The 13,852-nt window shown below is 42.8% G+C and overlaps 1 protein-coding gene across 1 annotated transcript; it reads right to left on the minus strand.

Moving 5' to 3' along the window:
- Positions 1-3,685: 3,685 nt before the first annotated feature.
- LOC126235430 (uncharacterized) lies at positions 3,686-4,600 on the minus strand. Its single transcript, XM_049944153.1, has one exon. It carries the CDS (start codon positions 4,598-4,600, stop codon positions 3,686-3,688), a length of 915 nt encoding a protein of 304 aa, XP_049800110.1.
- Positions 4,601-13,852: the final 9,252 nt, after the last annotated feature.

A 13,852-nucleotide genomic window follows, 5' to 3' on the forward strand; every position in this document is an offset into this window, starting at 1 on the left:
CTTTGGAGAAAATAACGGTAAATCAATTTGAATGTATCACTTCTTTCTCTGTCAATCTAAGTAAACGTATTTGTAGTTACGAAGCATATGACACTGACGTGACAAGTAGAAGCTGGAGAGTTTAAAAAGAGTCTCTGATGAATTAATCACTATTAATCAATATCTGTTATACGTGAACAAAGGAGCAGTTCCAACCTTCTAGTATAAATGATATAGCTTATTTTTAATGGAGGTTATGTTCCAGCAAAAATACAACACATATTATTGAATGTCGTCGTCTTGCGCAAACATTTATGCACTGTGATTTGTCATGTCCACAAGTGAAAAACTGTTAAATACGTAAAACACTACTTATAGGAACAAGTGCAGTGACTTTACTGACATTTCTGCACTGCTGACATGTTAAATGATTCAAAAGAGTGTATAGGTGGGAAAACGCGACAGTACCACTCATCTACCAACGCGAGTGAGAAATCTAGTTACTTTTTGATCCTCAATTTATAGAAGTCCATTTCTCAACCTGAGTTTCATGCAGAAAAGGGTGATCTATGCAGTCACAAAAACCTTTGACCATGTATGCAGTGCTCTGAAGAGTCTAAAACAAAACTGAATATACTATTAAAAACTACACAAAATAGTACATGGTTGCGAATGCCACACATCGGAAACAATAATATCTTATTAGGTGTTTATAGTTACATGTTTCTTTATTGCAGTCTTAAATAAAGAACTAAGTTTTCTTTTTATAATCATAAAACAAGTAAGCTTAAAAACCACTAATAGTCATAAACTACCCAAATAAACACTTGGAAAATATTTCTAATATAATGTGTATTTAACATTGACATGTTCCAGACTAAAAAATCATGAATGTCAGGCCATATAACAGACAGTAAACTACATTCTCAAAAGGAAAAACAAAATAGCTCCAGTACAGAATATACGTGCATCTCCATGCAGTCTTGGAAGATAGGAAGGAGTTACTAACAGATAAGTCCTTATATTGGACAATGAATTGTATTTGGATAGCTCGAGTGGTACGAATGTCACTTTCGAAAACCAAGGCTCCAGGTTCAAGCTCCGGTCTCTGCATCATGAAGTTTAATCATAATAGATACAGAGGGTGTAGAAGCTTATCAATGAATTACAGGCCTGTACCAGAACTATTAATAGTACATTTAGTGGGAGAAGAAATTTAAACTATAATACAGGGTGTTTCAAACAGAATGACCTGAATTTGGACGGTAATAATTACGAGACAAGGGAATGTACGTTACATCATTTGTATTGTGGATATGAGCAACTATCATGTATAGAATGAAACGACGACAGTGAAAATTTGTGTCGGATCAGGACTCGAACCCGGATTTTCCGCTTATCGCAAGCGGTGTCCTTACCATTTGGATATCCTTGAGGGATTCCCTGCAAGACCTAAACTTCCATATGTCGTCAACCATGCGCCTATGACCTGTACTCGTACATACGTTGGGTATAATGACGTACAGGTGATACATTTTACTATACGGGAATATACACAATGAATGTAAGAGTACAGGTCATAGGCGCACGGTTGACGACATATGTAAGTTTGGGTCTAGCCGTGCATAGTCGCGGATTGCCAACTGGTAAGGCGATTGCTCGCGATAAACAGGAAATCCTGGTTCAAGTCCTGATCCGGCACAAATTTTCATGTTGCCATACCTTTCTACAGCTGATGGATGTACGTATTCGCAATACATTTAATGTATTTCGTAAGGGCTGTCGTCGCAGCAGTGTCTGCTCCATGTCCGAAGGATTATTGCATCGCGTCTTCTCAGTCTGCAGTCACTGAGAAATGAGATGGCGCCCGTTCAGGAGAAGGCGTTTAGTGTACTGCGCTTTGCAAAGAGTGAGTCTGTGATTTCGTTCCTGTGTACTTCTCGTACGCGTTTTGGCCTTGCTCCGCCTGCACCCTAAAACATATGGAGAGACAGGATGCTTGTCTAAAGGAAAGAGCCGACTTTGCATTACTTTTTTGAGGAAAACATAGTGATTGGAATGAGCTATCTTCAATGTAATTCTGTCAGAGACAGCAAAGGACTTGGAAGAGCAGTTGAACGGAATAGACAGTGTCTTAAAAGTAGGGCATAAGATGAACATCAACAAAAGCAAAACGAGGATAATGGAATGTAGTCGAATTAAGTCAGGTGATGCTGAGGGAGTTAGATTAGGAAATGAGACACTTAAAGTAGTAAAGGAGTTTTGCTATTTGGGGAGCAAAATAAGTGATAATGGTCGAAGTAGAGGGGATATAAAATTTAGACTGGCAATGGCAAGGAAAGCGTTTCAGAAGAAGAAAAATTTGTTAACATCGAGTATAGATTTAAATGTCAGGAAGTCGTTTCTGAAAGTATTTGTATGGAGTGTAGGCATGTATGGAAGTGAAACGTGGACGATAAATAGTTTAGACAAGAAGAGAATAGAAGCTTTCGAAATGTGTTGCTACAGAAGAATGCTGAAGATTAGATGGGTAGATCACATAACTAATGAGGAGGTATTGAATAGAATTGGGGAGAAGAGTTGCTTGTGGCACAATTTGACTAGAAGAAGGGATCGGTTGGTAGGACATGTTCTGAGACATTGAGGGATCACCAATTTAGTATTAGAGGGTAGCGTGGAGGGTAAAAATCGTAGAGATGAATACACTAAGCAGATTCAGAAGGATGTAGGCTGCAGTAGGTACTGGGAGATGAAGAAGCTTGCACAGGATAGAGTAGCATGGAGAGCTGCATCAAATCAGTCTCAGGACTGAAGACCACAACAACAACAACAACAACAACATCGTCAAATGCTGCAGGACTGGCTTTTTTTCAGTACTTCAGGAGGATTCCGATGACTTCATTTTCCAACAGGATAGAGCTCCATCACACTGGCACAAGAGCGTACGTCAGTTTTTCAAAGACACACTGCCTTAACGGTGGGTATGGCGCTCAGGAACCCGAGGCACTGCCATGCATTTTCAGCTTCCAAGATCGCCAGACATGACCCCAAGCTATTTTTTCTTATGGGGATATGTGAAGGAAAGTGTGTTCGTCTCCCCTTCATCTCGTGACATAAAAGAAGTGAAGAACAGAATAACAACCTCCATAACTTCTGTAAAACCACAAATATCGTGTAAAGTTTATGAAGGATTTAGCTATCGTCTACATATTGTTCGTGCTGCTGCTGGCGGACACGTGGAGCATTTGTAATATTATAGCTAAAACTATAAGATTTTTGAATATTTTGCAATTCATCGCATGGTTGTAATATGTGTTTTTGAATAAAGTTGGAGTTTTGAAATCAGGTCATTGTTTTTGAAACGCCTTGTATATTACTGTAAATGCTTCCATGCTATCATTGCTTAGGGGTGGTTGCTCCAGGACTGAGAGATACGTGACGAAGACGGGCAGTGTAGACAACAGCTGGCGTGTATCGACAGTGAAATATGCAGCGGCGCTGAAGGATAGTGGCTGCCTTTGGGTGGTTAACTGCAGTAGGGCTCCTCGTTCAGGACAGCACAGCTTGCACGACATGGACACTTTCAAGAACGAAATCACCGGCGGCCAGTGCAGAGTCTTTCAGCGCTGCCCACGACAGTGTCATGGTTATCTTGAGCCAACCGCACGGCAGATTTGTTAGAACTGGATCAGCGAGAACCACTTTCTCATTGTCTAGGGGTGAACTGCCCGAGGATGACGAGGTAGGTAACGAGGATGGCCAGGGCAGAGACCAGTAGCCTTCGGTCGACGGTGAGGAATCCAGAAGCACTGAAGGACAGCGGCTGGCCATAGGTGGCCAACCGTAGGAACCCCTCCAGTTCAGGGCGACGACGCTCATATAATACAGACGCCTTCAAGAGGTGATCGCCAGTGGCCGACGCTTCTTCTTTGAGCGCTGCACACGATAGGGCCATAGTGGTCAGCTTGAGCCAGTGGTAGGTCAGCCACATGGCTGAGTTGGCTGGCGATGGGCTGAGAGGCAGCCGCGATACCCAGCGCGATCTCATCTGCACCAGCAGCAGCTCGTAGGAGCTGGCTGTGCAGCAGCACAGGGAATGTGCCACGCTGAAAGCAACTGGCAGTCCAAAGTGGCCCTGGAGGAAGCCGGCTGCGCGCCTCAGCGCCGCATACGCTCCCAGCAGCTGGCGGAGCCTTCCGGGCTCTGGAGGTGACCGCGCCACTGGCGCTGGTAGGATCTCGACGGGCGCCGGGAGCTCCTCCAGGAGGTTCGCGTTCAGGGACCGAAATCTCACCCACAGCTCGAGCACCAGCAGGACAAACTGCAGCGTGATGAGGCAGTCGAACGACAACAAGAACGAGACCGCCAGATACTGAAGCGGTCCGTTACGGTGCGGATCAATGGTGGCCACCACGCCTAAAGCCGCTGCTCCACTCACCGTCAGAACTACACCTCCCAACAGCTTCCCCTTTCTCTTGTCCTTCGCCATCAGATGGATGTCCACAGATCTGAGCTCTTGATCATACGAGAATAGCCGCTGCATACCAGTGCAGTAGCATATCCCCAAAGTCAACAGAAACTTGGCAGCTGATGACATATCTATAGCTATATATGTTAGCATTATGAGCTCCGAAATGTTGAAATACAATGTTATATTGGTGTATGACTCACATACTGTTATAACTGCAATTAATAAAAACCAGAAACCGGACAGTGTGATATATTTCTTGCACAGACTCTTCTTCCTATCTGTGCAGCACACCTCCAAGAATGGTGCCAACCCAAACGCCTGCCACACTCTGTGTAGTGGAGTGAAAGCTACGCGTAACTCCATTAAACTCTTTCCGTATCGGCAAATGTGTGGCGGTAAGGATTATTCCTCACTTCCCGCAAAAACTGAGCAGCGATAGAGACCTAATGCAATACACATATAATACACAGCTAGGAACGTTATAATGAAGCGATCGCACATTACTGTCCACATGAAGGTGAGTGCTGCTGGAGTTTGCATACATGACGCAAACACAAATGTACATTTTCATCTTCCACGCCCCATTCTCATTTGCTGATGGCATGCGCACCTGACGTGAATTTCAAATGAAGCTTCGTCAATACCACTCTGGCGCGACATTTATCACTGAGTCGCATCGTGTTAGTACCGCCGAACAGTAGCAGTAAATCGATCGACTGCTCTGTTGGTGCAATTCCTGAATCGTTTCACGCTCGTCCCATACATTGTTATAAAGCGAAAACTCCAATTTGCAATTCGAATGTCTTATTAATGTTACTCTGCGAACTTTTTGTTCCAAACTTGCCCGTCTTCTCCGAATGAGTGATTCTCCCTGCTGCAAGTTGTGAAGTATAATGAAACTTATATTTAACATTACAACTGTGCTTTAACCTGTCTGTTATTGTAGCGTACACTCTGCTTCGGAAGATTCATTCAGGAAGCAACTCGTAGATTGTGACTAAACCATCCTGTGCAACATCCATCCCCCAGGAGAACTGATACAGCAAGGTATTGCAATATAGTTTACCGTTTTTAGAATACAAAGACCTATACTAAGCATTCGATCCGTATCTCATAGATTAATTTTGACTAAAAGCTTTTTTTCTCTGTAAATTTTCACATATTAAAAAATAAAGGCATACACTTCCGACTACAACACAAGACGGAATGGAAATTCGAGTTATTCTCACACCAATGATCTCAAGTATACAGGTATTTACGCTGTCAGTTGTCACCGTGAGATTCAAGATATCTCATTTGGTTTCGGTCTCAGAAATGTTACATGATGTTACTAACACTCCCTGAAAGTCAGATGAGGAACAGATCTAATGCACTAATCCCGCGAAGCTCGATATGCAAGCACCAGTCTGCTTGGTTTTAGTCACTTTACGAAAACATATTTCTGAAATAACTGATGGCAAGCGAAGAAGGAAGACCAAATATCTCGAGTCAGACACCTTGCCGCGCGGAGTGGCCAAGCGGTTTGAGGCGCCACGTCACGGATTGCGCGACTCCTCCCGCCGGAGGTTCGAGTCCTCCTTCGGGCATGGGGGTGTGTGTGTTGTTGTTAGCATAAGTTAGTTTAAGTAGTGTGTAATTCTAGGGACCGATGATCTCAGGAGTTTGATCCCTTAGGATTTTACACACATTTGAACATTCAGACACATTTTTTCCTCACACAGTACCGTGTTTTAATCAACAGGCGTGAATTAAAATATCTGTAAAAATGTGGATTACTTTCCATATGTGTTGCCTAGACAAAGTCTGACTCTTTATTCGTCTTTATACAATTTAGATCCAAAAGACTCTTTTCCTTATCGTTAGTTAGCATTAACACATTCTCTCTTCAGCGAGAGGTTTCATGTACAGGATGTTCAGAAATTCTCGTTACAGACTACTGGGACTTGTAGAGCGAAGGGAGTAGAAAATATTTTGAATTGTGAACCCATGTCCAAAAACGTACAGTTTTCGTGCTACAACCATATGAAATCAGGCCAGTGACGCGACAACTTCTACAAGTAATTGATTAGGCGTGACCCAGTACATCACTTGTTTTACATTTCCACTTCTTAATAGCTAAAAAAATTGCTCGTGCCCTCGTTGACGGGTTATGTTCAACGTGATCCCGTACGGCCTCTTCAATTCAGGTGTGCGGCGTCTTCTTTGAGCATCACGGTCGCGCCTGCTGACGGTGAAGGTACCCTTTCTCGAAGCCGTTGCGAAATTGTAGCGAAAAGGGCACGCGATGAAATCCGATGTTGTGGAGAACGATCTTGATACAGGCGTCGAGCAGCTCTTCCATTATCGTAAGATTCGCCATTCAGACGGATGATGTCAGTGTATTCTGCAAACGTTTACTTCAACCATGTTACTCTAATACTCAGAGACACTTGAATGAGGGCCGGCCGCGGTGGTCCCGCGGTTCTAGGCACGCAGTCCGGAACCGTGCGACTGCTACGGTCGCAGGTTCGAATCCTGCCTCGGGCATGGATGTGTGTGATGTCCTTAGGTTAGTTAGGTTTAAGTAGTTCTAAGTTCTAGGGGACTTATGACCACAGCAGTTGAGTCCCATAGTGCTCAGAGCCATTTGAACCATTTTTTGAACTTGAATGAGGCTCGAACCAGGTCAGAGAAGTAGGACAGACGTCAGACGGTATGAGTCGATCAGATGTAACCACCGCTCCCCTCCCCACCCCCACCATGACTAACCTGCTGTATATCTAGTTAGTAAACATGTTATCAAACGAGTGTAGCACGGAAATAGTACGTTTACGGACAAGGGTTCCTATTCAAAATATTATGTGCTCATTCCCCTCTACAAGAGTTAGAAGTTTGTAATTGGATTTTTATTAGTTTTTATGATTAAAGTCTTATTTTATTGACAATTATAAGCATAAAATTGTCGTCAATAGGTATTTGGTATTATTAGTGATCCTAGTAGTGCACGATTATGGTCAGCCAGGGAGTTGTGATTTTATGAGAAGAGGGATTCTTACTGTTTTCATTTTGAAGCTGTTTTGTGCAGTAGATGATTTGGGATGGAGAAGAAGTGGAACGCAAATGATGCTGAAGAGAATACTCATTTCAGAAGGCAATACGCTTTTAAATTGAGACGGGTAATGTGAATAGGTTGGTTGGTTGGTTGTTTGGGGGAAGAGACCTAACAGCGAGGTTATCGGTCTCATAGGGTTAGGGAAGGATGGGGAAGGAAGTCGGCCGTGCCCTTTCAAAGGAACCATCCCGGCATTTGCCTGGAGCGATTTAGGGAAATCACGGAAAACCTAAATCAGGATGGTCGGACGCGGGATTGAACCGTCGTCCTTCCGAATGCGAGTCCAATGTGCTAACCACTGCGCCACCTCGCTCGGTGTAATGTGAATACTGGATAAACAAGGTTACCACATTGTATGAACTAATTTTAAAGTTCCTAATAAAATCAAAGCTTCCTGATAGCGCAGATATGCGTACAGTAAACAAAGATCAGTTATTGGCCGAAATGATAATGGAATGGTATTTGGTAGGAGTGAAGGTCAAATCTACGTCCGGTCATACAGATTTTTTCCGCGTTTTCCCTAAACGGCTCAAGGCATATGCCGAGCTGGTTCGTTAGACAATGATACCGTCGCGTCCATTTATCGTCATTGTTCAACCTGAGCTTATATTCTGTCTCTAATGGCCTTGAAACCTTATCTACATTATTTGACCTGACAGCGTTAATAGTTAACTATGATTTTTACGTATGGGCAAGGCCTGTTCAGTGCTATAACCAAGTATAAATATTCAGAGCAGCAACATATGTGCTCTGGAATGTACGTTTACTAAATTTAAGAGTGTAACGGCCGGTCGCTAGCACAAAATAAGGACATATGATAATCGTAATTATTCTGTGCTTAACATTATTGGAATTTTCTGCAACCGAATGTCGGTATAAAGATAACTCTCACGTGCCTAATTTACGGTGACAAAGCAGTGGGACTGAGTTATAAGCGAAAAGCTCCACTGGTACAAAATATTCTTTCATCAGTTTGGAACAAGAGCATAACTCTGTAATTGTGTTAACCTGAACAACCAGATCAGTTCAGTACTACCTCACAGATATTTAGACTGTTGCAATTAGCCTACAGATACTTAGTAATAATCATTTTCAATCAGTAGTAATAGTGCTAATTGTAAGATCTGATAAAGAACAAACAACGCCGTTCTACTCTAGACCAGAAAACTAAGAAAAAACATAAATTTACGTACATTGACGCACTATAGCAATACATCACAGTATTGGTTTGGTTACTGTTTCAGTCAGTAAATGAATTAAACTGCACAAAAACAATAATTAATGTGACCAAAGTCATTGAAATAGTTTCACTTCATCAGTATCATTAAAGTGAAAGATTCTTACTTTACCTAACGACGAGGCAAGAAGCCTCTACAGATAATATGACTCAGGAATTTGTTTGCACAAGTTCATTAAAATAATAAAGTGACGCACATTACTATTTATTGGTCCTGTTACGAAACGAAAGAAAGTCACAGTAGCGGTGGCTACGGAGATATGCGGCAGGAAGTTACAAGCCTTCTCTGATATTGCCGTAAATTTGTTGCATTTGCAATGATGCCTAATTTTCATAGTGACAACATCCGTCTAACTACTGCGCATCTGTAGAGCTAATATACCGAGCCACGTCATCTCACAATGAACCCCTTGAGTGTAGGGTCCTAATGTGAGTCTTTAGTAAGGCTCTTTAGAAAGTGTTGTGTTAAGTTATGACAGGAAAAATATTAGCTGCTGATGACTCACCATGCAAATCAGGAGGGCGACAGAAGACAAGTGTCCGGGAGGTGCAGAAACCAACCTTCATAGATTTACGTATTATGCTTCACTAAATGGACACGTCGACAGTCAAGAAATGTTCAAAACAAACCATTAACTTGCACCATAAACATCGAATGAAAAACGGGGCGCCACAGTTATCACAAAGGTTCGTACTTCAAGATCGAAGACGAACTCCTTGGGAGCTACAGCCCCTGCAGGATGTTCAGCCAGGTATCCACTCTTCAAGAATGCATATAAAATCATATCGATGTGCCGGGGTGGTGAGAACTAATGGAATGTGATGGCATGCAGCCGAGTGCGAAACAGTCTGTTGTGGACCTCGTCGTGGTAAAGGTTATGTTTTAAGGCGTAGCTGCATGTAGTGCGTTATTATGTTTTATAGACACGGAAAACGTCCACATGCTGAATTTGTTCACAGGTTCCAGGTGCTATGAAATGCAACATCACAGACGTTTCAAGAGGGATAGTTAGCTCTGAAGTAGTATGATTTTTATATGCAGGCCAGGAATCAAGTAAAGGTAAATTATTTTGATCAGCTATTGGCCAAAAGCAGTGCGCATATCGTAGTTGTTCTCTTACACCCACTTCCCCACTCTTGCTTGTTGTTATGTAAATATTCCCTACTGCCCTTTCAAGATCACGCACACGAGGAAGAATCGTAGGGGGTTCAAAATGGTTCAATGGCTCTGAGCACTATGGGACTTAACATCTAAAGTCATCAGTCTCCTAGAACTTAGAACTACTTAAACCTAACTAACCTGAGGACATCACACACGTCCATGCCCGAGGCAGGATTCGAACCTGCGACCGTAGCGGTCGCGCAGTTCCGGACTGAAGTGCCTAGAACCGCTCGGCCACAAAGGGGCCGGAAATCGTAGGGGGCAGAGCACCTCCATCTTCTTGCAGCACAATAAATAACTTTCCAGGCAATTTACTAACCAAATTAACAGGCCGATTAATTGTATACGAATACGTTAAGGAACTGATGTTAAATGATCCTGATACAACCCTCTTGGAACATCTAATTGGCAGGGTTCCTTTCATATGCATTTCCTCTTCAAATCACGTTTAGTAGGAATTGAAAACAAATTCCTTACTGAGCAATAGAATAAGTTTGTTTATCTCATCTACAAATTTTCTGGCCGATTCCACAGTTCGCTGCGCATTATCGGGTTGACGCTTTAAAAATTTCGTTGTCTTACGTCTTCCAATCCCGTAGCATTGTTTGAAGTTATTCCACCATCAACTGCTTCCGTTGGAATCACTGTATTCTATGTCGCTTGCAGTTTGATGTGCATAACGTAATAGGTCACTATAATGCACATCTTGTAAATTGTACCGAGCGTCCTTGAAAGGGACACACCAGTCTTTGTCAGAAGTGCGCCTTGTCCTCTCTTGAATATCTGTAGTTTTTCTTATGTACTACACTGTCATACTGAACACAGAAGACGAGCTGCAGTATATAATCAACAAATTATCAAATGCCTGTGAAAAGTTTGGTCTACTCATCACCCTTCAAAAGACTAAGATCATGGCGCAGAGCACTACCAACCTTCCATCCATTAGCATTGATGGCAATCCTGTCCAGATAGTTGATGACTTTACCTACTTGGGATCCACAATATGTAGCAACTTGTCCATGGACACTGAATTTACTAACAGAATCGCAAAGGCATCATCTGTCATGGCTAGACTGAAAAACAGAGTATGGAACAACGGACTGCTTACCACAAAAACTAAATTAAAAGTCTACAACGCTTGTGTTATAAGCACCCTTCTCTATAGCTGTGAGACATGGACAACTGTTTCTAGGCATGAATCTCGACTCAACAGCTTCCATCTCCGCTATCTCCGGAAGATCCTTCAGATCTCTTGGAGAGATAGAGTACCCAACACCGAAATCTTTCATCGTGCAAGCACAACCAGCATCTTTGCACTCCTGAGTCATCGACGTCTAAGATGGTTGGGACATGTCTGTCGCATGGATCCTGAGCGGATACCGAAACAGCTGCTGTACGGCGAACTTCAGGAAGGTGTGAGGCCAGTGGGACGACCGCATCTTCGTTTCAAGGATGTCTGCAAGAGAGACCTGACCAAGACCAGAATCAATCCAAGTCGCTGGGAAAAAATTGCAGATGACCGTATCAAGTGGCGAGTAACTGTGCGCAACGGCGTCAAGCTCTCAGAGGACGAACGCACACAGGAACAAATCAGGAAGAGGACAAAGCGAAGTGACAGAGCGGCTTCTGTTCGAAGTCCCTCAGATTTCACATGTCCAAACTGCAGTAGGGACTGCCACTCTCGAGTGGGACTTTTTAGCCACCGCAGACGCTGCAGACTCTGAACCAAGCATGCTACACCATCATCCCTCAAGGATGGACGGATGCCATTATACACGGTCATATTACTGCGGATCTATTCGAAATCTGTTCATAATTGTTTATTTACTATGCTGCGGATGATCTTTCCAGTACGTAATTACGTTTAGTACCTGCTTCCTGTACAATAATTGTCCTTTTGCTGTGTTTCACTGGAGTCGAGGTTTGTGGCTCCCAATCCGAAAAATGGTTCAAATGGCTCTGAGCACTATGGGACTTAACATCTGAGGTCATCAGTCCCCTAGAACTTAGAACTACTCAAACCTAACTAACATAAGGACATCACACACTTCCATGCCCGAGGCAGGATTCGAACCTGCGACCGTAGCGGTCGCGCGGTTCCAGACTAAAGCGCCTAGAACCGCTCGGCCACAGCGGCCGGCAGGTTCCAATCCGACAAGGATGATGAACTACGTGGCACGGCACCTGTTTCAGTGCCACTTTCACTTGTTAAGCACGTATCGTCGTTATTGTACTCCTCATGTACATTGTTTGCACAGTCGAGCATATACGACACCACGCATTCCACTGACTCACCTCGCAGAAACGCTAATATTTCATCTGCCGCTTCTTTCTCGCTCGGCGAAATTCCTTGGGTTCCTGTCTTACAAAATGTCAACTTCGGCAGCTCTTGTTACAGATATGTGCAACATTCGCTTTGTTTAACGTTGCCATTGCTCTGCTATGTATCAACACCACTAGCACTGTTGTGAGTTACTCCTCGACTAAGTAGTTAAGCTACGCTCCGTAGCCTCATGCTATGCTCACCATTGGATACCTCCCGTCGTGCCACCTGTTGCCGTTAGAAACCTATATTGTGGTTGCGTGATAGACAATACGTGGGGCATCGAATGCCGTAAACATCGTTGACCATTTGCGGCCTCGCACTCAAGGAGTTCCATGTCAGTTCCATCACAAAAGCTTTTGTATGTAGGACCGCACCAGACTCGCCTGCTCAGGTGAAGAGCTGCCGTCCGACTCTCTCTCTCTCTCTCTCTCTCTCTCTCTCTCTCTCTCTTTTGCATACCGTCTGCGTACTGCCTCCTGCCATCTTCCCGTTACTGTCTGCTCTATTTCTCAGATATTACTTATACAAAGTAACCTTAACAAGGTACCAGTGGCAGGATCATATCCACAATCAGGTTTTACAACATTAGATGCTTTACATACATATTTCAAATCATAAAATCGTATTATTACAGAAAACAATAACAATGAAACAATTACTTAAATTATAGCAATTGTATATATTTGTATGTTACAACCTCGTTGTTGATGGTACGTTAGATCTTAATTGTCCTATCTTTGTAATCTTCGTTCTACATCTACATCCATACTCGGCAAGCCACCTGACGGTGTGTGGCGGAGGGTACTTTGAGAACCTCTTTCGGTTCTCCCTTCTATTCCAGACCTCTCGACTGGCAGCAACTTCCACAGTCACGCGTCAGAGAACTTCAGCGAGTAATAGATACTCATACCGACTCCAGGAAAAATCGTTAACGAACCAAAAATATTTACATAATATTCAGTCTGCATAAGCAGATAGATATTTATTACAATTGTACACTATGACAAAGTTTTAGGCACAGTTCATAATGTTTTATATACTACAGAAAACGTAGTAACGTGTCACTACTGGTGATATTTTATTCATGAAAACTCTCTTCTGTCAAACAGGACAAGTCCGAATTGTTTTAAAATAAAGTATTTAGCTAACTCGTAGTGTCACTCGTGAGACTGCATTAGTGTCATCTTTGTTGATCAATGGGACAACGGCTGGCATGTATTTCTTGATACAATAGTTTACCAACAGCCGTATGTATTGTAGAAATTTATTTTATGAACTTCTTATATGCTACCAGTTTCGGCGTTACATTGATGCCATCTTCAAGCCCTGTACAACGAGTAGAATAAATGTACTATTATAAAAATATATAGAACATACGTTAACAATTGACAGGTGTCTATGTTAACTATGTAAGTGGCTCTAAAGGACATATTGTATATCATTAAAACAGTGAAACCTATTAACAGCAGCATGACATAGGCAGAAGCATATTTGCCCTAATGTTACATATAGTTTTAATGATATACAATATGTCCTTTTGAGCCACTTACATAGTTAACATAGATACCTGTCAATTGTTAACGTAT

This window comes from Schistocerca nitens, chromosome 2 (genome assembly GCF_023898315.1).
Source record: "Schistocerca nitens isolate TAMUIC-IGC-003100 chromosome 2, iqSchNite1.1, whole genome shotgun sequence".
Classification (NCBI taxonomy): domain Eukaryota; kingdom Metazoa; phylum Arthropoda; class Insecta; order Orthoptera; family Acrididae; genus Schistocerca; species Schistocerca nitens.